Below are 24,544 nucleotides of genomic sequence, written 5' to 3'. Positions count from 1 at the left end.
ACTACCCCCAGATGGAGCCCCAGGAAGAAAATTTCCTGGTCTCTGACCTCCCAAAGATCTGCAGCCAGCCAGAGACAAGTGCTAGGGGGACGGGCTCAGATCAGTGCTTTAAGAGAAGCAAATCTAAGCAACCTCGGGGAGACAGAGTTTCATCCCACCTGGGCATGGGAGACGCCTGAAGATGGGATGGGTTTTCCTCTGGGCCAGAAAGAACAGGTTGACTTCCTCAGGTGGGTAAGAGGGAGTAGAATTCTAGGACAGGCTGGAGCTGGGGGAGCTTTGCAACTGCCCGGATTCTTCCTAGGTGCAAGGAGATAACAAGTGTTTATGCTCCTCAGACTCACAACCTTGTGAAGTTCTGGGGCAGCAGTCTAACCATGGCCCCAAAGGCTTTTTCAACATCGGTGGCTGAGAGAGAAATTTCCTGTGTCATCATCTGGAAGAATTGCTAGCTCAGTCCCTAACTTCCCTGTCGCCCACTGCTAAAAAGTAACTTTCCAGAGCCTGGGGATGAGCATTTTTTTACATTAGCCTCCTCTCTAGCCTGGCTCTTCCTAGCCTACCTGTATTTTTCCTTTTGCCTTCTTTCATTTTTAAGCCTTTAGAGGAGATAAGGTATGTTAAAGTAAGCAAATCTATAAAACACTAAACCGATCAGCTTTCAAAAGAAAGCCAGTGTCCACCAAATCTACAGAAGGGTCAGTGGTGCAGTGAGTCTCGTGGGGCGGGGGTGGGTATGGGCGGGGGGCTAGATAGGGCCAGGTAGGCAGGGTCAAGGAAGGAAGTCCAGGAAGGAGCAAGCCTGGGCAGGGGGCTCTGGGGACAGCATCTGGAGTGAATTGGGACAGAAGGTCCTCGGGGAACCCAGAAGGTTATTCGTCTAGCTATACTTAAAGTCCCTTCAACTGAGGCTGGTCAGGCAAGTCCAGGTCATTTTTATTCCAAATGTCCTATCCAAGAGTTAGGAGATTTTTAGGCTTCGCATTTTCTACACCCAGGCAATGAGGTTCCCTTCCATGTAGGATATTCTGGGAAATGTGAAGGGCCTAGGGATGTGGAAATTGGGTGGGGAGATGGTGAGAAACCCTCTTGGAACAACTGCAGATTTTCTGCAGTTTGGCAGGTGGAGCAAGGGTAGGTTGGGATCTGAGCTGCTTTGCCATGGGGTGGGGGCAGAGGGGAGGAAGAGGCAAGGTACCACTAAGAGGCTTTAATTAACTTTGCCATTTTATTGAGAATTTACAAGTGGAGTTATTCATTCTTGGGTCGAGCTATATTTGGCAGCAGGTTCAATACATGACATATAATTGTTACATAAATTTGTAATTGTTTACAAATACATGACATGATATTTGTTCTAGGGCCAAGGCCCACAGAGGCCAGTAAGAAGGAGATTTGCCAGCAACAAGGGAGAAAGCCCCAGGCAACCTCACAAAAATGTTCCAGTTTCTAACCTTTCAGCATTCCTCAGGCAGGGCCCCCTATTGTGTGGAAAGGTCCCCAGAGGCCTGTGGGGAGGGACCGCTGAGGGGGCAGATCGCAGAATCGCACCATCTAGGATTAACTCCAGGCAGGAGATTGGGTCATGGTCATCAAAATGCTTGCTTCTGCTGTGTCGTCATCTGACAGGAGGCTTGTGATGATTACCCTTAAGGAGACCCTTAGCTCCTTCCCTCAAACACCGGACTGAGGAGTCGTGGGCCAGTAAGTCCAGTTCTGTTTGAGCTGAATGGGAGAGAGGCTCCCCAGCTCAAAAGACTGAGTGGAGGGCGCCTGGGTGGCTCAGGGTGTGATCCCGGAGTCCTGGGATCGAGTCCTGTATCAGGTTCCCTGCAGGGAGCCTGCTTCTCCCTCTGCCTGTGTCTCTGCTTCTCTGTGTCTCTCATGAATACATAAATAAAAATCTTTAAGAAAAAAAAAAAAAAAGGACTGAGCAGAACAGCAGGTAGCGAGGAGGTGCTCAGTCTGTCACTAGGCAGACCGGGTTCTTTATAGCGGCTATTTTGATCCAGACATTTTGAGGTCACAGACGGTTTAACATGAGTAAAAACTATAGAATCAGATTTGAGAGAAGATGCCAAAATACTAAGTTATTTCATATTTAGTAATTGCAAATATAAGACATGATGCTTTTTTTTTTTTTTTCTCGTCAACAAATGTTCTGCTAGGGCAGGCAGTCCCTCCATAGGCTCTGAGGACCCAGTAATGAAGAAGAAGCAGGGTCAGAGAGGACAGATAAAAGGAACAGTCACCGACCACCCTATATAACTGTAATTCATGATATGTACCTTAACAATAACATGAATACTCTTTTCTTTTTTAAGAGATTTTATTTACTTGACAGAAAACACAAGCAGGGGGAACGGCAGACAGAGGGAAAAGCAGGCCCCTCACTGAGCATGGAGCCTGACGTGGGGCTCGATCCCAGGACTCAGATTATGACCCGAACCAAAGGCAGACGTTTAACCAGCTGAGCCACCCAGGTGCCCCTAAATGTTCTTAATAACAACAACACCTAACCTTGATTGGGCTGATTCCAGGCACTGAGCTGAATGGTCCTCAATTCTTGCCTCATGTAGTCCTCACAACTCCACAGGCAGCAGTGTTCATCATCCCCTTTACAGATGAAAACACCTGAGGTGCAGAGACTTGCTGGGAAGAGGCAGAGCTTTGATTCAAATCCAGGTCTGACTCCAGGAAGCAGACACTTGACCCTAAAGTAAAAAACAGGAAGAAGTAAAGGATTTGCCTTTGGCACGGGAGAGGTCTCTCTGCGGATCCTATACCCTCATCCTTTCCCTGCTTTTTCAGCCCTAGTAGGAATGACAACACCATTGACCTACTGACCTGGTAACCCGGGCCAGAGAATTTCACATCTACTTGTTTGGGTCATGAAACAGGATCAGGAATAGAGTTAGGGTCAAGAACAGGATAATCGTGCCTTTCCAACATAATTAGATCCCTTGCACTCTGTGATCAAAATGATTGAGTCAGAAGGTTTTGCTTAGTGCCAGAGCCATCTGACTTGCTCTCAAAGAGGTCACCCAGGGTAGTTTTACTTTGATGAATTTACCAGAGAGCTGAACCTGTTTCACAGCCAAGTCAGTGCTTCTGAGATCCAGCTGCCTGGAGAAGCCTGACTCCCAGCTATCCAACTCCTAGAAGGCTGAAGTATATACCCAGATACTCGCGCATTCATTATTGGTAGGTGTTAGTCCTTCAGTTAACTAGAACACTCCTCCCCACCCAACAGGGGCACCCTTTTCCCCATATCAGCAATCAGAGAGCCAAATCGGCCATCAGCTGGCTGGTGGGTGAGTTTATCCCAACAAGAGTTAGCTGCAGGCAGATTTCAGTTAAGTCAGGGTGGGGCTCAGTGAGTCATCTCCATCTCACAGCAGGGCACATCTGTATGAGTTCCAGTTTCCTGTTGCTCTTTCCTGGACAGTGGTGGGGAATAAGTGTCAACCACTGGCCTCTTGGCTTTACCCTACTTATTTTTCCTTTCTATTCTCCAGCCTCCTCCCTCATTCCTGTTTCCTGCATACAATACAGTTGATAAGGTTGCTGATCATTCCATTGTTATTCCATTCCATCAGGGGAGGTGATCTGATGGGGTAGGTGGGTTGGTCCAAGCTCTTTATGCATAAACTTTCTGTATTCTCGGATATATTAGGTTGAATCATGTGAAATTGCTATTTGGGCACGTCAAAAACAGTCAAAGAGCAGCAATTTTACGTGATTCAACTAACAGCAGACCAGATTGATTAGGGGTGAGTCCAACCCCTTGTTTGCAAGCTGTGGGGACGGGCATATGTGTGTGTATGAAGGATCATATGTGGCAGCCTTTTACGTATCTCTGGAAACAGGCTTCTCTGGTTAGCCACTGGTGTCTGGGACCCTGTTCTTGCCATCCATTCAGCCTCTGATTAGGGCCTTAATGTCAAGAATGAGCTAAGTGGGACTAGAGGTTGAGGAAGAAAGTCAAATTCTTTGTTCTGCATGAGAGTGTGTCCTAAAGCCAACAGAGAAGAATTTTAAGGAACCACTTTTACATAGTCCACATCTTGCTTATCCTCCTGTTAATGTGAAAAACTTGGGGACTGGGGCACTGGGATGGCTCAGTCAGTTAAGCATCAGGTTCCTTGCTCAGCAAGGAGTTTGCTTCTCCCTCCCCACCCCACCCCCATCTCTGTCTCTCAAATAAATAAGTAAAATCTTTTTTTTTTTTTTTTTTTTTAAGGGAAAACTTGGGGACTAGTGGAGACATTTTACATTCTACAAACATCAAACACCTGTGCGATGCTGGCTGCTGCCCCACACCATTCCTACCTGCCAGTTCACTAGTTGTAGTAGTAGGTACATATACTTGTCGGTTTCTGGTAGCAGTAGCAGCTTACAATGCAGTAAGCTGTGGGAGGGGAGAGCCCATCTCTGACTTACTTATTCTTGACTCCTATTGTAAGGCCTGGCACATGGTAGGTGCTCATCTTTTAAGATGTTTTACGTAAATGAATGAGTGAGTGAATGAAGGAGGTTAAACAACAGGTAAATCATGGAAATACCAGGAAGGCATCAAATACCATAAGAAACCAAAGGTCTCTGGACCTTAAAGGTCAAGAACCAGGCTGCCTACAGAAGTCAGCAGAGGGTCCCCAGAGGAAGTTACTTGAAGGCATCTGCTCTCCAACTGGAAAAGGTTGGTGGAACAGCTCAGGCAGTAGCACAGTCTGCTTCTCAGATGTGAGAGAGGAAGCCGCAAATGCAAAGAAGCCACAAATGAAAAGTTGCTCCCTATTTCCTGGCAAGCTCTTTGGCCGGCATGAGCTGCATTCCTTTGAGCTGAGCATGTCTGGAATTTCCAGCCTAGGTAGCAGAATGGAACTTGGAACAAATGGCTCAGCAAAAAAGAACCCAGGAACAATGGGCCGGGTCCGGCTGCCCTTTGCCAGTTCTTGGGCTTTCAGAAAGTTGGCTCAGTGGGCCCTGTTGAGGGAGATAAATGATGTCTTTTGGACTGTACCACTTCAGAGGACTCAGAGGGACATTTCCATGTTCAGACAGCCTCAGATTCTTAGAAGATGTGCTGAAATACCTGGGAATGGTCCGAGTCCTCACCACTGTTCAACTTTCCATCTAGCAAGGACAAGTTAAGGTCTGTTTTGCTTTAAAGATGGGGAAGGCCTAAATGTTGGAAGGCAGAGGGCAAGAAATATTCATCAAGACAGAGTGGGAGGATGCTTCGAGGTGAGGGCAGGTGATGATGAGGGGGTGACGGCAGGATTCAGGGTCCAGTATAGCCGATCTAGAGGCTGGTGGCAGGGGAGACTGAAGAGCAACTGGTGGGGATATATGCCATCAGTTTCAGGGCAGAGGATTCAAAGACGAAGGGATCAGCTTCTGGAAGGAAAGAATAACAACAGACAATAACACAACCACAAAGATATTGGTGTCTCTACTGGCCTGACCAGTACATATGACCAAGTTCTAAGAGCATGTCATGAATCACACTGAAAAATGTATTGGGGAATTCTGCGATGTCAACCCTCAATTGCTGATCCTTCTCTACATTTTCCCAAGTCATTAATTCCTTCAAGACACTGATATATTGATGGGGACCTAAGAAGGCAGGGGTACTGAATTTCAGTGATTCATATCTGGACCTTCTTGATTTTAAGGGCAGGAATGACAAATTACTCAAACTAGAATAAGGCACATAACCTTAAATGTAGCTAAATAGGTGCTTCATAGATGAGGAAAGAAAGAACGAAAGTTAGGAATGGAGGAAGGAATGGAGGGCAGAAGGGAAATGAAGAAAAAGAAATTTGATCAGAGATGTTAAGGAAAGTGGGGTGGGGGCAGGACTTAACTTGGCCTGCATCACAGGAAGATAAGTGGTGTCACAGAAGGAAGTAGCCTAGGGCCCATCCTGGGTGGTTAGGGGCAGCTTATGTCTGGGGAATTATACCGAAGCTTATTGTTGCTCAAGGCTAGATCCTTGTTTTACTTTGTTGACATATTCCGGACTTAGTTCTTTAATAGTAGTGGAGGTGGGGGAGGGAGAGGAGACCATCTTAAATGGGGAAACCATAAAGGAAAAGACAAAGGAGTAGCTCCTTTTACTGGCTGTCCTGTGTCTACCCCATGAAGCTACTAACATCATCTGACTCATTTCCTCAGTGGCTGTTCTCTCCCCTGTCCTTAGAAGGAGGAAGTGGAAAGTCTAATACTTTAGTGAGGCCACCCACTTCAAAGGAAAGGATTCCTCTTATTCCCAAGGCCCAAAAAAGTATTTTAGTGCTAATTTAACCAGGATTAACATGGGTATTTTATTCCCATCCTTATGGCACACCATTCTCCTTAGCAGATAGAAGAGCTAAGGATAAATGGCAGCCATCATCTAGACTCAAGTCAGGGCAGGGAGCACTAAAAGGCATGCAGGGCAGCCCGGGTGGCTCAGCGGTTTAGCGCCGCCTGCAGCCTGGGGTGTGATCCTGGAGACCCAGGATCGAGTCTCCCACGTTGGGCTCCCGGCATGGAGCCTGTTTCTCCCTCTGCCTGTGTCTCTGCCTCTCATGAATAAATCATGAATAAATCTTTAAAAAACAAACAAAACAAAAGGCATGCATCTCCCATCCAATGCATGTTAAGCACTGTGCTGGGCAGCTAACAGGTCTTCTTTCCCCTAATACCCCTATTTTACGGATCAGATGTTTGAGGATCAGATTTCTTGAGCTTGACCTTGGTAGACCTATCTAGCAGAGGGTGGAATTCAGACAAAAATCAATCCCCTCCTACCTACCTACTGGCTTATTAAAGATCTTTTCACAAACAAGACCCAAACTCCAAGCCCACTGCTCCTCTTTTCCTAGTAACCACCCCATAAAATGAAAATTAAAAGTTGCTAGACCAGAGGGGGTGGAAGTACAGAGCGGAGCGGAGGAGGAGGAGGAGGAGGAGGTACCATCTTTAGCAGCGCTGGCCTTACTAACGCACAGGCTTTCTTTCCGTTTTTTGCTAAAGTTCAAGCCGCAAGGCCACAGTTGGCTCGGAGCGAGCACACACGCGTGCACCCCACGCATGCGCTCTGACGGGACCCACCCGCCCCTCTCGCCGGACCTCTTTAGCCAAGTCACCAATTAGCCCTCTAAACGCCCGCCCTCCAGGATAAACCCTTAGCCAATCGGGAGGCAGGAGCCCCCGGGCGCCTCGCTTAGTTAGCATACACCCTCCTCTCCCCGCCCGAGGCCCCGCCCCCCGGGGCCGGGATTGTCGCCTAAGCGCTTCGTCCTGACGCCTGATTGGCTCCCCGGCGAGCCCCGCCCCCGCCCCCGCCCCGCCCGCCGCCCGCCCCCCGCCCCTCCGCGCTCCCACAGCGGCGGCGGAGCTGAGCGCGCAGGCGCGGGCGCTGCCTCTCGCCGCTGGTGGCCCGCCCTCCCTCCTCCCCCTCCCTCCCCTCCCCACCCCCTCTCCCTTCCTCCCCGGGCCTGCGCGCGCGTGTCTTCCTCCTGCACGCGCCGCCGCTAGCCGAGCAGTCTCGCCGGAGCGTCCGGCCCGCGCCTCCCTCTTCCCCTCCGGCCGCGGGGCGGGCGGGATCCTGCACGGCGGTCGCGGCGGCGGCGGCCTCGAGCGGCGGCGGCGGCGGCTCGGGAGCGCCCGGGCGGACCGTACCACCGCCCGCCGGCACGCGGGGGGGGCCGCCCGCGCCGCCGCGCTCGCCTCGGCGACCCCGCGGGGCTGAGGCGTCGCCGCGCCCGGGAGCGTGAGCGCAGAGCCGGCCGCGACCCCGAGCTCGGAGCCCCGCGAGCCGCGCCCGCCGCCGGCCCCACCCATCCGGGCCGAGGAGGAGGCGGCGGCTGCGGCCATGGCCGAGACGGAGGAGCGGAGCCTGGACAACTTCTTCGCCAAGAGGGACAAGAAGAAGAAGAAGGAGCGGAGCAGCCGGGCGGCGAGCGCGGCGGGCGCGGCGGGCGGCGCCGGCGGGAGCAGCGGAGCGGCGGGCGCGGCGGGCGGCGGGGCGGGCGCGGGGGCCCGGCCGGGCGACGGCGGCACCGCGGGGGCGGGGGCCACGGGCCCCGGGGCCGCCGCCAAGGCCGCGACTAAGGTGAGGGGCCGAGGAGGCCGGGATTCGGGCCCGGGCCGCGCGCCGGCGCCCATGTGCCCGCCCCCGCCGGCCGCCCGCCCGCCCGCCTGCCCGGGGACGCGTCCGGGAGGGGCCGGCGGGCGGGCGGGCGGGCGGGCGCGGAGGCGGCCATGTGACGGGGGCTTCCCACGCCGGCCCGCGGCGCGCCCTCCCCGCGGGACCCCGGCACCGTCGGGGCGAGCGGGCCTCGATCCCACGTACCCGGAGTGACGTCCGCCCCGAGTCCTGGCTCTTGCGACCTGAGCGCAGCCGTCTGGGCAGAATTTTCTCCCCATGGCGCTGGCGGCGGCCCTGCTCGGCGCGGCCTGGCCTCTGCCCGCGGACGGAATAGGTCCCCGGACAGCGTTGGGGTAGACGTTCGGCGCGGGGTTAGCCATAGCGACTTTTGGCGTTTATTCGACTTCCCCGGTTGCTTTTTAAAAAAAAAAAAAAGGAACAGCTTTCCGGAAGGGACCCGCTGGAAGTGAGGGTCTGACTGCCGGGCACGTTCGTCCTCGGGCTCCTCGGCCTGGGGAGCGAGCAAACGAGGGCTTTAGGCCAGAAAACGAGTTTTAATTAATTTTAGGCCCTTGATCCCCTTTGCCCAGCCTTGCGATGCGTGGCCTTGGTTGTATTTTAACAAAGCTTTAATCGACCAACGGGTGTGTGTGTTTTACAGGATGAAGATGAGTGGAAAGAATTTGAGCAAAAAGAGGTTGATTACAGCGGCCTCCGAGTTCAGGCGATGCAAATAAGGTACGGTCTGGTTGCAAATGTGTTTAGATAAGGGTAGGGGTTCTATGGTTTTTTGCAGCCCTAAAGCGGCATCACAGTGCCCTCCTCATGCTTTAGATCTGCCTATCAGGGCTTGCCCCTCTGATGGCAGCAGCCCTTCTATCTGCTGACCAAATTTTAGTTGCCAGCTCCAAAATCCTGCGAGAGCTTGCCTGCTTATTTGAGACAGCTAAAATGAAATGGATTTAAGTTAATACATGTTTTTGTAATTGAAGCGTACTTAAACAGATGCACAGGTTTTATGTTCACACAAGGAGACCCGGTCTGTGTAATTTTCACAGTGAGGTCAAGAAACTGAAAATTACGGCTACGGAACAAACCTAAGCCCTTTTTAATCGCTGCCTTCATGCCCAAGAATAACCAGTATGTTAACACTGTAGATTAATTTTCCCTAAAGTTTTTCTAGGGGTGGCATCAGGTAGTCTAAGCGTGTTATTTTTAAAGTTTGAGAAAACAAATTAAAAATTGGGTTGATTGGCCTAGGGGATTTTAAGTTACTGAGTCCAACCTGTGGTAGTTGGTTTTAGATCCGTGAAGATAATGTCATATTTTCCTGGGCTCATAAAGTAGAAAAAATGGGAATGGAATATATGGTTCTACCGTTTCAAGGTTGAACTCTTTTTATACCCAATTTAAAGAGAGAAATGATCTAGCGAACTGCCTCCGGTTCAAAGTTTGCAACTTGGATACACCAGTGACCACGTGGCACACTGGAGGAAGTAATTTTCCTTAACAGAATTCTGTCTTTTGATTTCTTCAAGAGGTAATATTTATGGCCTTTAAGTGGGTTATTCAAATTCAAAAACCAGCGCTAATAGTTTTGACGTTTGTCTGCCACAGCTCCAGGCCCTAGGCTCTTTCACATTGAGCTTATCCAAGGCGAAACCTGATTGATGAGGGGAGACTTTTTAGGAAATGGGCCTTCTCCAGTCCTGAGGGTTCTTTTGTAGACGTGTTAGGTAGAAATGATTAGATTGCACTTTTATTCCCAACAACTTGAGTTTGTACGTAACAGGTTTTTGAAGAGGTATAGTTTAGAAAATATCCCTGTGTTCTCCTAGAGCTTGATCTGTGAAAACCGAGAGGTGGGGACATGAAGTTCTTAACTCTGTTGGGGGTGGTGGCACTGCCTTTTGTGGTTCCTGTTTGGCTGTACAGAATGAGGCTCTTGGTCTGCCTTTTCTGACCACAGGTTCTTAACTGCAGGTTCTGAAGATCTGAGTGACAGGGAGAGTAGTGTTTGGTCGTGTTGAACTTACTGAGCAAGAGTAGCACTTTCTGAGGGGGAAGGTTTCAAGTTCACCAAATGCTAGAAATTGATTATATTATATTATGGAGGATATTTAAACTGCCTGTTTTCCTGTCATTGATTGATTATATATCCCATATCCATATTCAAGGTTATTTTTGTCTTCCTTTGTGGGTGCTCCAAAGATGATGAAACCTTTAAATCCTACCTTTGATCTTTGCCAGGGGCATAGGTAAAATCTCAGCTAGTGGGAATGTTTAAGTTCTGCTTGACCAGATTTTATGTTGTGTGTTTTCCTTATTCTTAGCATGTAGTCATTACTCATAAGTGGTCCACCACAGGTCCTCCTCTATCCTGCTAACATTGAAACACACACCTTCAGGAAGCTACTTTTGCGGATCCTCAATCACTGTGGAGTCTGGAGTCTGTCTTGCTGCCCTCACAGATCATTCAATAAAGAGGAATTTTAACAGCCTTCAGGAAAGATTTGAGTATGAGAAGTCATCTGAGATTTAATAATAAGAACTAAAATTTTCACTTTCTATAATGAATATCCTTGTAAACTTTGTATTAAGTTCAAGAAACTTAGTTTCTTGACGGTGAAACTCCGTAGAATTGGAGTCCTCGAGGAAAGAACTCTCGTTCATAGAGTGGGAGTAGGCTACTCACATAAATGGGGTGGAGTTGATGATGTTCACAAAACATGGACTTCGGAGAAAGACAAATTTGGGTTTTAGCCTGCTGCTTATTTGTGACCTTCAGCAGGTCATTACTTTTGAATGTTGATTCTGATCTACAGTATTGAGACAACTGCTAGCATTATTGTGAGGATTTTTGAACAGTATTTGTGAAATACCCAGTAGGTAATATTAATCTTATCTTCCCTGTTCAGTAGGTAAATTAGAATAACTTAGTCTTTGGAATTTCTCTATTACTTCCCATGAGGCACCAGATTTATAATACCAAGATTGAGGACAAGTGGAGTTGCGCTACCTACTACTATCATGACTAATGTTAGACTCTGGTGAGTCAATTCACTGTGGACCTGATACGAGAAAATGACATGTTCCAGTTGGCATTAGTATAACCAAAACAAAAATCCCTCTCAGGGTGTTAAACATCACTGTAGACCTTGAATTACTGTCTTCCACAGTTGATAACCTTTTAGGCAGAATCCCTAAGGAGGGGACAGAGAAGGTGAGGTATCTTCTAGAAGCTATGGTGGCTGATTATGCCTTTCATCTGTTACCTTTTTCTTCATGAGAGAGGCAGACTTGCTATCTCAGTGTGAGACAAGGAAATATGAAACTTTGGACGTTGACTTAAAATATCTGGAAATTTTCAGCCTTAAACTCTTAAAATTTTTCATCCAGCTTTCTGCCTTGAAAAATTAGAAACCTCAAAAGTTGCATGAGTTATGAAATAAGTACCCATATAATCTCTGCTTAGATCTCTTGGTCATTTTTTGTCACACTTGCTTTAATCTCTAGTCAGCTATAGATACTGCATATAGCCTTAAAGTTCTTGACTCTAGACCTTACGGTAGGTTAGCATGCTGGCCCCTTATTAAAGATCAGTGTGCATTTGAAAGAGGACATTTTTCAGTAGGAAACATAAGTTATTAATGTTCTATCTCACATTTACCAACTAGCTCAAGATTTAAGGTGTCAAGAGTAGGACTATAAGGTCTTGTGTCAAATTTTGTGTCTAAATTGATAGACGTATTCAAGGTCATCGTTACATATAGACAAATTCTTTAGAGGGGTGCCATTGGGAAGGTGATAAAAGAAGGTGCCTTAACACTGGAGTTTAAATTGTTGAACAATCTAAATAGAACCTATAGCCCTCTCATCTTTAACATGGGTTTTCTGTGGGGGGCACAGGGGAGAAAGATTGCATTTAATATTTGATGTTACTAAATGTTGAACATTTGTCATGTTTCAGTATTGAACTGAGTTCTTGGAGGGGTGCCTGGCTGGCTCAGTATGTGAAGCATGAGATTCAGTCTCAGTTGAGTTCAAGCCCCATGTTGGGCTTATCTTTAAAAAAAATGAATTCTTGGAGCCCAGTGGTTTTTTTGTTTGTTTTGGGGAGTTTTGAGGAACACTCTTAAGGAATTTAGACCTTTGAACCCATTAGGTGGAGCTGGTTAAATTGTTCCTGCATGCAACCTGGATTCATTGTAGGAAATATTAGTGTGGCTGCAGTGTGCCAGACCTCAGGGTTGTGGAAATAACTCCTGCTTTACTGTAAACCCAGTAGATTATTTCAGTGACAGGCAGGATGCTTTGGAACACAGGAGACACACGCTTAGTCTCCCGTGTGTAAGGGTTGAGAAAGTCCTTGTCAGAGCGCATTGCCATTTGAGCCCCAGCATGGTTCATCAGGCCACGTCTATCTCCATTTTACTGTTATAACAGTGATTGGATATTAGGGTCAACCAGTGGAGATGCCTAGCATTCTAGCAGAGGCTCAGTTAAGTCTGGATTTTGTTTCAGCTGTTAAAATCCTAGTGTTGGGGAAGGAGGGTTAGGATGTATAAACCCTCGTGTAATGTCCTGTGAGATAAAGAGGTAAGGATGTTCCATCTTTATTAATAAACTGCTGCAGGATGTGTAATCCTGATCAACCTTGCTGGAAGTGAATTTCTCAAAATAGAGAAAATTTCTGTGTCATATGTTAGAGGGGATAAAAGAGGATAAAATGAAATAAGAGGCAACATGAGAGTATGAGCTCTGGAAACCCAGGGATTGGCCGTGCTACTTTGTAGCCCTGGGGAAGGGACTTAAATGTCTGAGTGTCAGTTTCCTCCTGTGTACAATGGGTTCTCCTGCCTCCCTGGGTGAGGTTTAACTTTGTAAAGTGGTAGGACAGGGCCTGGCCACCTAGATACTCAGTAAATACTCCCTTTTCTAGCGTCCTTCTCCTATACCCCCAGCAGTGCCTTATAGACTTTGGCATATTTAAGACCATATTCTTTAAGATGCGATAATGTATTTACAAGTAGCAGTATAGTGTTTAGAAGTGGGAAATTTAGTTGACAAGAAGCTATATGTTCTATTTGGGTCAAATACCAAATTTCATCCTAATTGTCTTCTGTGGAAATGATTCTTTGCAACATTTGTCTTAATGGCATTTAGAGATTTGACATTTTCTGGAGTGTGTAAGAAAAAAAGTGAGCATATGTTTAAAATCATTTCTACCTTGCCCTTGATCTAGTCCTATGGCATTTTTTGCAAGGCTTTTTAGCATCTCTGGGCCTTTGTTCCCTCTACTGAATGAAGAATCTTGACAAGACAATTTCCATGGTTAATACTTTTGAATCTTAAGTTGTCTTGAGCCTTTTTTACAGATACACAATCCCTTTAATTCAGTGATTCTTAGTTTATAATTGAAAGGGGTTTTTATTTATTTTTTTAAAGATTTATTTATTCATGACACACACACACACACACACACACACACACACAGGCAGAGAGACACAGGCAGAGGGAGAAGCAGGCTCCATGCAGGGAGCCCGACGTGGGATTCGATCCCCTGTCTCCAGGATCATACCCCGAGCTGAAGGCGGCGCTAAACTGCCGAACCACCAGGACTGCCCTGAAAGGGGTTTTTAGATTTGTGATTTATTCGTTCTTGTTTCTGAGGGTGAAGGGGCAATAAACACTAGACAATAAATGAACTTCCTTTTTACATTGGACTGTCAGTATTCTATCAGACCAAATAAGGATTTTTCTTTAATATTTTATGGTGAGTTAGAGAAACTATATATTTAAGGACATTTGAAAGGTATAACACCATTAAATGGCAAGAATGGTCTATAATTCCTTCTGCTTAGTGATACTCTGCTCTTAAAATTTTGGTTTTCAGTTGATTGCTTACTACAAGCTGATAGGTCTGGAGTTTAGATGGGTATTAATCACCAAATATTAAAGTAATTTGAAGGAAAATTATTTTAGAGTCCAGTGTGTATATTTGAACAATAGTGATTCAGCACATTTTGCTGAGTTAACTGTTTCACAATGTAAATGACCAGCTGAAAGCCAGCATATCTTGGGTAGGGAGGTATATATGAGTGTAAAAGTGCCATGAAGGTTCTTAAAATCTTTGTAGGGGTCTTACCTCCCTGTGTGGCTGGGATTGGGTTACTGGGACATTACTAACTAGTCTTATGTAACTAGATAAATAAGACTCATGTTTTTACTCATGAACCAAGCAAATTGCATGAAAGTATAATTACATTGGCATGGTTCTCAGAAGTGGGTAACTAAAAAAAAGTCTTTGGGGACAGTTCTAATGTTTGGATACCACTGTTAGACTCCGGGATAAATTAGGACCTTTATATCCTTACCTGGTCATTCATGCCACATATAAACTTTAGAAAACAGGGTCATAGTGTTTGTATCTATTTTTAAAAATCCATTTAAAAAGAACATGTTCATGTTGTGGGGTTTGGGAATTTTGAGTTTTGTCCGGTTTTATTTTTTCCTAGTATAAAGGTGGCATGTGTTTGAAAACTCAGGTGGGTAATAAAAAGTCTAATAGTGGGGCACCCGGTGGTACAGTCAGTTAAGCGTCTGACTCTTAAGATTTCAGCTCGGGTCGTAAGATGGAGCCCCATGTCAGAAGCCACACTCCGCATGGAGTCTGCTTAATTAAGATTTTCTCTCCCACTGCACACCCCCTTTACCAAAAAAAGCATGTAAAAACATTTACCAGCACTTACTATGTGCCAGGCACTGTTCTTTGTGCTTGTGTCTATTAACTCATTTAATTTTCATAATGGGGCTGTTATTCCCATTTTTACATAGGAGGGAACTGAGGCATACAAGATTTGAGGGCGGTACTCAGTCTCTGGCTAGTCAGTGGTGGAGCCCAGATGATATGAACCAGAAGTCGGGCTTTAGAATTTGCTCATAACTGCTTGCTGCATGTAAAAGATAAAATCAGTGCATTCTAGCACCCAGCTACTTTTTCAAACCCTTTTTTTAAAAATCAAAATGTCCTTCTACTTAACATTAGGTGAATAGATTTCTTTTAGTAAGCCACTGACGTAATGGATGTGAGTATTAGTTCCATGTCAGCATAGGCCTGACAGATGGCTCATGGGATTCTGTTCTGTGTTAAAGGAAAACTGAAGGGTGGCTTGGCCACATTCTCATTCTTTCTTCCTTTTGAACTCTATAGTCTAAAGTCATGCTACAAATGCAGATTGAAGATGACTAGTTCATTCCCCTTTCCCTCCCTGATTGCTGCCAGGGGCCTCGGATTTCTGGAATCACCTGTTCGTGGGCATTGTCTTTGAAATTGTTTTATAAGTGTCTTTAAAGGAGACTGTTAGTTATTCAAGACATTTATCTTAGAGCCAGCATTTTCCTTGTTCTCCTAGGAATGGAAGGAAAGCACCCTTAGATGTCCTTTGCAGAACTCAAGAGAGGCCATGATGTCCCCAGGGTCATACAGGGCAGGGCGGGAGTCATCCATACGTCGTTAAGGCCTTGATCACTGACCAGGCACCAAAGGGAGAAAAGTCTAAAAGTGAAAGGCCGAGAACCACTTTAAGCAACAGCCCAGTTTTTTCTGTAGGAGAGAAATAGTGGCAGAAAGGGGGTTAGATTTAACAGGTAGCTCCCTGATTCCTGACTCCAGCTAAGTCAAGAATAAAGAAATAAGAAATTGACATAAACACTACAGCCAGCCTAAGGGTAAGGTATCCACTGAAGAGGGTATCTTGCATATTTACACTTACTACTAAAGCCAAATACTGAGGATTTTTTTTTATCCTCTTTTCCAAATAGGTGGCATATCTGGTGATAAGGACCAGTTCTCCATATTCCTTTGTCAAACAGTAGGGACTGGCACTAATGGTCTGTAGCACTGATGTGAACGCTGAATACATGCTTGCTTGTTCTGTTGGAATGGGAATTCTGATTTCGAGAGTATTTTGTAATATGTGCTAAAGGATTAGCAAATGAAATTATACAACCTCTAAAAACCATTTGATCACTGAAAATATGCTTACCATGAGTGCCTGTTTGTCCACTGTGGTCCTGGAAAAATCCAGCAATTACACTCTAAATCCCTCAAGTCCCCTTTTTTTTTTTCAGATAAGCCTGGCCTCTCTTCCTCCCTTAGTTGTGTGATTTAGTCTTACTTAGCCTGGGTCCTGCTTTTACTAAGGGCTGCTGTACATAATCATAAGGATTGTCATTAGTCTGGCATGTCAAATATCTAAATGTTGAGTATGAGTATATGAGGTTGCAAAAAGGAGAGCAGAGACTGTCAGACCAAGTGGTTTTCTAAACCTTTTTTAGTAATGAAATTCCTTTCATATGAAGTCAGGTGGAAGTCCCAGTGTATGACAGATAAAATCCCCTCCTTGTGTCTGTTTCTTTTAAACAAGTGGGGCGTTTGGGGCTCTGAAGAGGTTAGGTGACTTCTCTTAGGGTCACACAGATCAGCATTGGTACAACTAAGATTTTAGACTCTTCCTGGTAGTTCTATAATTAAATTCACTTGTTTCCTTTTCCAATAGTGAAAAGGAAGAAGATGATAATGAGAAAAGAGAAGATCCCGGTGATAACTGGGAAGAAGGTGGAGGTGGCGGTGGTGGTGTAGAAAAGTCTTCAGGTCCCTGGAATAAAACAGCTCCAGTACAAGCACCTCCTGCTGCAGTAATTGGTAATCTTAATATTTTGTTTTCATAAAGATGTCCATGTATAGTTTCATGCACTTAGCAAGGCATTCAACTATATGCTTACTTGGGGTAGAATGAGTGGGGTTCCTTTCTGTTCTTGGGAGAGGTTTGTATATGTCTGTTTAAAGACTTCTACATCTAAGTAAAGGAATTTGGAAGTTAAGATACATGCTTTTTTGGGTTGCTTAAATTTATATGTAAACTAACTTGCCAAACTTAAATACTTAATTTTTGATGATTGGCTAAGGGCTATTGAGTACTGGTGTTTCCATTTACGTGTTTTTTCTCCCATTCCCCATTTTACTCTGTCTTAAAGCATGAATTCTCAGAAGGGTACATTTTATCACTCCTAAGTGTTGATAAGAAGTGGTTTTTGGTGGGGGGGGGGGGTGTGAAGAAATCTTTTAGTGGTTTGTTGCCCACCAGACAAAGTGTATGCACAGCGTATCTGTGGTATTAACATTTCCTGGTGTGGGGGCATGGTGTTTACAAAATTGATGTCTAGAAGGGCAGTGTTGAGAAAAGTTTAAGGAGCATTGCTTTATAATGTATTTTTTTTATGCAGAATAATATAAAGAATATCAAATCACTCCAAATCCTGCCCAGAGATGACAGATAACTAGTGTGTCAGCATTCTTGCATCATTTCCAGCCCTTGGCTATGTGTATATTTTTTTTCCATTTAACTTTTTTTTTTTTACTGCATCTGTCACTGATCCTGATGCCCTCAGAATTACTAAACTCAGTGTCCCAAATCTCACTCCTCAACACGAGTTGCCCCATCAGCAGCATTTGCCATAGCTGATCACACCAACACACTGTTGGCTTCCAGGACACCACAGTCTCCTGTTACTTTGGTAGGCAGTCCTCAGTCTCCCTGGCTGGAATTTCTTCTCTCCTACCTCTTCGAACCTACCCCAGCGCTCAGCCCCTGCTGCTCTCTTCATGCCCTCACTCCCTTGGCAGTCTCTAATGCCAGCGACTCCCAAAATTCACATCAGCTCAGATCTCTCATGGTCACCAGACACATAACCTATATCTTAACTGCCTACCTGGCATCTTGATATCCCACATACCCCAAACTGAACTCTTTGTGTACAGTAGACTCTTGAACAACATGAGGGTGGGGGCCCTGAACCCCCGTCCCAAAATTTAACTACTGAGAGCCTACTGTGGCTAGAAGCCTTACCATAACATTCAATTTATACATATTTTATATATTTATGATACTGTGTTCTTAGAATAAGCTAGATAAAGAGTAGTAAAATCATAAAAAAATATGCTTACAATATTATATCAAAAAATCCGGGGGATCCCTGGGTGGCTCAGCAGTTCGGTGCCTGCCTTTGACCCGGGCCATGATCCTGGAGTCCTGGGATCGAGTCCCGCGTCGGGCTCCCTGCAGGGAGCCTGCCTCTCCCTCTGCTTGTGTCTCTGACAATCCTTATGATTATGTACAGCAGCCTTTAATAAAAGCAGGACCCAGGGAGCCTGCTTCTCCCTCTGCCTGTGTCTCTGCCTCTGTCTCTCTCTGTCTCTCATGAATAAATAAAAATCTTTTTAAAAAAAAATCCGTATGGGGATCCCTGGGTGGCGCAGCGGTTTGGCGCCTGCCTTTGGCCCAGGGCGCGATCCTGGAGACCCGGGATCGAATCCCACATCGGGCTTCCGGTGCATGGAGCCTGCTTCTCCCTCTGCCTATGTCTCTGCCTCTCTCTCTCTCTCTCTCTCTCTCTCTCTCTCTGTGACTATCATAAAAAAATAAATTAAAAAAATAAAAAAATAAAAAATAAAATAAAAAAAATCCGTATGTAGGCGGAGCCCTGTAGTTCAAACCCATGTCAGGGGTCAGTTATATCCATCACACACAGCTTCCCTAATCTCATTGCTATTCTTTCAGTCACTTAGGCCACAAATCTTGGGAGTCATCTCTGAGACCTTTTTCTTGCTCCCAATCTAAATTAATTTTTTACATGGATTACTGAGGTAACCTCTTAACTGGTCTGCCTGCTTCTGTACATTTGCTGTTCACAAATACCCAGTGGTGGCCCCTCTACTCGGGCAGGAGCAGAAGTTCTCAGTGACTTGGAAGTCCTTGGATAACTGCCTTGTAATCTCTTTCTCTTTCTCACTTGGTGTCTCTTTTAATCTGCTCCTCGCTTACTCTTCTCCTTGAAGGTGCCAGGCACATGGTTGTTGCAGCCCCTTTGTGCATATATTCTCAGCCCGAGTTCCTTTATATTAAGAGTCTCTAAGCTTTTTCTGCAAAGGGCCAGATAATACGTAATTCAGGTTTTGAGGGCTGTGCAGAAGATGGCTTTTAATTAGCCAGACCTGCTGTAAGAGCACAAAAGCAACCATAAACCATACATACATCCAGTGAGTCTAGCTCTGTTCCAGTAAAACATTTATAAAATCAGGAGTCAGACCAGATTTGGCTTGTTTACCAACTCTAGGTATGTTTGTTGCCTTACTTCTTTCAGGCCTTGTTCGGTTTTCACCCTTTCTGTCCTGTGCTCCCTTTCCAGACCCCCTACTTTCATTTTTGGTATGGCCCCAACCTTTACATATATAAATATATCCTCCCTCGAGGATAACACTGTCCAATAGTACTTATTGCGGTGATGGGATGGCACTGTTCACTGTAGTAGCTGCTAGCCAGAGGTGGCTTTGGGTGCTTAAAATAAGACTAATCTAACTAAGGAAGTGAATTCTTAAGTTTACTTCATTTCAAATAGCTATGTGCAGCTAGCGGCCTGAATATATCCAGTTCATGAGGCATGTTCTTAACATTTGTACCCCTACTGTGTAGTTTAGAACAGCACCTGACATGTAGCAGGTGCTCAGTCACTAATGAATGTGTGTTATATTATAGCTTTCCCACTCTTAATTAAAAGCTGTATGAGACAATAAGCCATTATAGTAGTATTCAAATGACTGCATTATATTGCAGCTAATAAATGTTGATGTAGGCGTTTATTTGAAACGAAGTTTTTGATAAATGGAAAACACATAAAAAAAATCTGTATTGAGAATGGGGAGAAAAAAATGATACATAGGGAAAAAGCTGGAAGGCTCTGTCCCGAAAAATGTTAGCCATCCTGGAAGACTCCGGGCTGTCTGGGCTGCTCAGCTGCTTAGTTTTTTTTCCCTGCGTTAACTTGTGTGTATAAAACACGATGAAGAAGCTTAAGATCCATTAATGTGGAAGACAAGGAAATAGTAAAGATTTATAATAGTTTATTTTTTATTGGTCATTTAGAATTAAATGTATACACAAGCATTTTAGTAAATAAATTCTTCACACGAGGCATGTTATTTAACCCACCACCCAGGTAAAGAAGTGATTACCACATTTACCCCAATATATAAACTGAGGGCTGGGATAGTGCCGTTCTGAAAGACGGTCCCTAATGGGTCTGTCTTCCAGATCCAGCAGATTACTCCTAGTTCCAGTAAGTTGATTTCGAAAAAGAACTCGTTTACATAAGTAATTAAAGTTGCACATGGAAAAGAAGTTAGAGAAGACTGCCCTGGAAAGCTAGAGCATTTTCACTTTGAGACATTTCCTCAGATAACTTTCCTTCTGTTGTCCAGAGATTTCTTATGTAGGTATTGGGGTTTTTTCCTCTAATTGTCAAGTTACTGGAATGTGAGACTAGCAGACTAAACTGGCAGGCATTTGAATAGTTTCTCTTAACTGTTACAAAATGTTAGTTACAGAAACCCCAGAACCGGCAATGACTAGTGGTGTGTATAGGCCTCCTGGAGCCAGGTTAACCACAACAAGGAAAACACCACAAGGACCACCAGAAATCTACAGTGATACACAGTTCCCATCCCTGCAGTCCACTGCCAAGCATGTAGAAAGCCGGAAGTAAGTACTCTTAACTCTTTCCTTTTGTCTGGGAGCCCTGTCCCTTGGCCAGTGTGGGCTGTGGGAGATGGGAAAACTCATCTGGGGTGGTAGGGAGTCTCCTTGGTAAAGCCCAGGCTGCATCTGACAGCTGAGACCAGGGTGGGGAAAGGGGTGAAGACCCTTGAGGGAGCAGTGAAGAAAGCACCAAAGAATAGACATTGTCTACAAAAGTTTCTTTATTCCTGGTTTATGTGTTCTGTAGCTATGACAAGTCTCATCTAGTTAGAATTCTTGTTAAGTACATTATTGCTGGCTTATGTTCCTCATGTCATGGAAACTAGAAATGTAAGAGCAGTATTTCAGTGTATTCCCAGTTGATGTGAATAGATGAGAGATGTTGGCATTTGTAAATCTAATATTAAAATAATCTTATTTCAAAAAAAAAAAAAAATAATAATCTTATTTCAGCAGGTACTTAAAATGAATGCTACCTGGAATTAAATGACCACATATGGCACTTCCACATCTTTTTTAGGGACATGAATTTTATAAAGTAAATAAAATGGGAAGAAATGTAAAGGACATCAGATGGAAATACTGGTTTTGGGGAGGTGGCTTTTAAAGTAAATCCCAGCCTTCTTGCCTCTTTGAGAGCCCAGCTGGTGTGAGTTTAAGCCTCCACTTGGACTTGCTCCTCTGCTCTGTCCGACAAAATAAGGGGCAGTGATTTCCCACACTCATCTTTCTGATCCACTCCCATAAAGTAGAAGTGAGGGAAAAATCATTGACTAATGAGTAGAACTTTACTTGAATAAGAAAATTGTTGCCCTTATGCATAAGGAGATGTATTGTTTACTATTTGCTTAAAAATAAAAGTAACTCTTAGAATCACCGTGTCATTAGATAGCCTTTTGATTTTGTAGTTGTCTTCAAGTTGGGCCCAAAATAGGTTTGCAGTAAATAGTATTCAGATAGATTTGCTACCACAGAAAATAGGACCATAAAGCTTCAATATTTGTTGAAGCCCAGGAAATGAATTGATGATGATTGCAGGTTTCCCCTTCTGTTGAAAGTTGAGCATTCCTGTGAAACCATTCCTAAGCCAGAGTGCCGTAAAGCAAAGAAGATCCTCTGCTTTCAGAAAGTTTGCATTATGCCACTTCACTTTTATAAGAACTACTTTCTTTCACTAACCAAAAGAAATCTGAAGAGGATTTTCACCATTAGGAATAAAAGCTGTCGCCATACTAACAGGTCCTTTGTAAAAGCAAGTGTAGTGTAAGGCAGACTTTGGGAAAGCGAGACTCCTATACCAGTTTCCCTTCTTCCTCAGGCTACTTCAAGGGGGTGGCTTTTTCTTTTTCTTTTCTTTTTTTTTTTTTTTTTTTTTAAGGAAAAATATTTACGAAACAACCCAGTGAAGAAGAAATATTTACTGATTACATTTCTTTTCCCGTAGGGATAAAGAAATGGAGAAGAGCTTTGAAGTAGTAAGACACAAAACTAGAGGTAGGGATGAGGTTTCAAAAAACCAGGCCCTTAAACTTCAGCTAGACAACCAGTATGCTGTGCTTGAAAATCAGAAAAGCAGCCACACACAGTACAATTAAGGAATGGTCTTTGCTAACCCTTCTAAGGTAACTAGACTGCAGCTAACCACCAGGAACAGCCTTTCATCATCTGATCTCTGCTGGATCCACAGCCGATGCAGAACCACTCCATATAAGTGACCGGTCCTCTGGCACTATGGAAGTAGAAGTGTCACAGCTGCTCTTTGTATATATTGGATTTAGGGGGATTCTCATTCTATAAATGCGTGAACTAGATTCAGCAGTGTTCTTTCATTATTACTCTGCAAATACAAAAACAAACTGCAGCCAGTGGTCATTTCAAAATCTTTTTATGTTCAGATACTGAGCCTTCGTAAGGGCTGACTACCTCAGGTTTGCTGCACTCGTTGCGGACTTCATGTGGATCACAACTTCTGGACACGAAGGTTACAGCTAGTAAGTGTCGGTGTGAAGCTTGAAACCAGCTCTACTGGATTCCTATCAGAAATCCTGCAGAAAGTCAGCCATCTGGGTTCTGATCTGCTGTAAAAGATGAAGATTTAAGTGACCTTAATTAACCTGTCCTGTGCCCCACCCTTAAGGAATACTCTGTAGTGGGCTGTGTTAGACTTCCTGGAACATGCCGCTCTCAAAAGAACTCATGTGTTCAGATGATCTGTGTATGGTTGTGATTTTATAATTTAAACTTTGAGTTGTATTCTGAGGTAACCACAGATTAAATTCAACTGAACTTGGGTCCACCAAGTGGGAAAGGGGGTGGGGGAGGGAGTAATCTTACTTCTTTTAGTGATTTTTTTATTTGGGTAGTGCTTTATTCTGTGTCCACATTAAGGCCTTTTTTTTTTTCTTTTTTTCCTTTGACTTGGAATAAATTCTTTGACAGAGCATATTGCTTGGTTAAATAAGTAACCTGAAATATGCATTAGAATTGTGAAGTGTCTCGTGAATTTGCCAATCCCTAGAGTGGAACCAAATAGCCTTTGATGTCAAGGGCAGTGGATGTGGGGGGCTCTACTTCAGGTGCTGCTAAGCCTCCTCTAATCAGGTCAAAACTGTACAGGAAACTGCAGTGGAAGGAGTATGGGTTCTGCTCAGGCCAAGGGATTCACTGACCTGTCCTTATCAATTCAGAGCAACATGAGCAGAACCTTAACCTAAAAGCCACTTAGGTTTTCACAGATCTTGTATGATCTTTGACAAGATTTCCAGATACACTCGTGCCCAAATTTTTCAGGTATTGGACATTCTATAGATGCAGTGATTGTGCCAGTTTAGCTCTGTTACCAACCTTCTGGTATGTCTTTATGTTCATTTGAAGAGTCAGGGGCGAAAGACAGGTGATGTAGCACTTCTGTTTATAATAATTACAGCTTAAACTATCCAGTAATTTTTAGTCCCTAAAGGGACTTCAGGAAGCTACCCAGGATTACTGAGAAGTCTTTCCATCTAATAAGATAGTCTGGTAATTGACTAGTTTTGTTATCTTTGGTTCAATAGAGAGATTTCAAAGTGGTGTGTGACCACTTTATGCAGAGTCTGGGTTTCTCTATCATAGATCCCTTTGCCAAATGCAGGAGCTGCAGACTTGCTACCGGCAAGAGTGAAGCAAGTGAGGGTGTAGAGCTATCCTGGTGTGGGGGCATCCCTTAGAGTTCAGTCTGGATGAGAGTGTCAGTGCAGGAATGGGCTCCCAGGAGGTGACCGTGTCTCCGGACAGGACCTGCCCACCACATCTGGGCCGTGATGGTGTTTGAGGTGGCAGGCAGGGTGTCTGCCTTCTGGTGTACTGGGGTGAGTAGCTGAGCCAGCCAAGAAGAGGTTGGATGATTAAGCAAGAAACAAGGGATTCTTGGTTAAACTGAAGACTTCATTTGGGAACCAAAAATCTTATCTCTTGGACCTTGAGCCACATATTTCCCCTGAAAAGTATACCTTTTTTTTTTCTCCAGCAAAATTTTGTTGGGGGTTGTGTTACTGAGGAATGAACTGAGATGAGTATGTGGAACATTTATTTAATGGCATACTATACTAGAAACCTGAAGACCTGCAGGAGATTTGAAATTCCAACTCTTGTTACAACTTTTTAAAAGATTGTGAAATTATAAAAATGCACATGAATCAAGTTTTAATATACTGTATGATGGGTGGGTGAGGCTGTCCATTGTACCATTTCTTTCTTTGAATTCTCAGGCATGGTTTGGCAGTGTAAGAACTCTGTAACATTAACAAATTCAATAAAATAAATATATGGA

The 24,544-nt window shown here is 44.7% G+C and overlaps 2 protein-coding genes across 16 annotated transcripts in view; one reads left to right on the top strand and one right to left on the bottom strand.

The window, feature by feature from the left end:
• LOC144293881 (uncharacterized) overlaps window positions 1–8,688 on the bottom strand; it is a 14,345-nt gene extending 5,657 nt beyond the window's left edge. For 2 of the 6 annotated variants that reach the window (XM_077865115.1, XM_077865116.1), the window contains exons 1-3: window positions 8,345–8,686; window positions 2,521–2,714; window positions 159–300 (exon numbers count right to left, since the gene is read on the bottom strand). In XM_077865115.1, coding sequence (XP_077721241.1) covers window positions 227–300; window positions 2,521–2,714; window positions 8,345–8,520 — 444 coding nt within the window. In that variant the 5' untranslated portion in view covers window positions 8,521–8,686 and the 3' untranslated portion in view covers window positions 159–226. Of the gene's footprint in view, window positions 1–158; window positions 301–1,209; window positions 1,905–2,310; window positions 2,715–4,636; window positions 5,401–6,964; window positions 7,303–8,344 lie in introns of those variants that run through there. The other 4 variants (XR_013361254.1, XM_077865113.1, XR_013361253.1 and 1 more) reach the window with 4 other exon arrangements.
• CDV3 (CDV3 homolog) lies at window positions 5,023–24,544 on the top strand. 10 transcript variants are annotated; one of them, XM_077865105.1, is made up of 6 exons: window positions 7,749–8,104; window positions 8,802–8,878; window positions 16,702–16,847; window positions 20,580–20,739; window positions 22,181–22,230; window positions 22,359–22,547. In XM_077865105.1, exons 1-6 carry the CDS (start codon window positions 7,865–7,867, stop codon window positions 22,364–22,366), a joined length of 681 nt encoding a protein of 226 aa, XP_077721231.1. In that variant the 5' UTR covers window positions 7,749–7,864; the 3' UTR covers window positions 22,367–22,547. The 10 variants fall into 10 exon arrangements, with proteins under 10 accessions (XP_077721236.1, XP_077721230.1, XP_077721231.1 ...); XM_077865110.1 differs by lacking the exon at window positions 7,749–8,104 and adding an exon at window positions 5,023–5,155 and having other exon boundaries at window positions 22,181–22,547; XM_077865104.1 differs by having other exon boundaries at window positions 7,737–8,104; window positions 20,586–20,739; window positions 22,181–22,547.

Source organism: Canis aureus, chromosome 22 (genome assembly GCF_053574225.1).
Source record: "Canis aureus isolate CA01 chromosome 22, VMU_Caureus_v.1.0, whole genome shotgun sequence".
Taxonomy (NCBI): Eukaryota; Metazoa; Chordata; class Mammalia; order Carnivora; family Canidae; genus Canis; species Canis aureus.
This window is presented reverse-complemented; position numbering and strand designations above follow the sequence as displayed.

Bases quoted from the DNA above. Each gene is read 5' to 3' on its own strand.
- CDV3 (XM_077865103.1), top strand. From the start codon at position 7,865: ATGGCCGAGACGGAGGAGCGGAGCCTGGACAACTTCTTCGCCAAGAGG. The intron at 8,105-8,801 runs GTGAGGGGCCGA...TGTGTTTTACAG, and splicing joins CCGCCAAGGCCGCGACTAAG to GATGAAGATGAGTGGAAAGA. The intron at 8,879-16,701 runs GTACGGTCTGGT...CTTTTCCAATAG, and splicing joins GTTCAGGCGATGCAAATAAG to TGAAAAGGAAGAAGATGATA.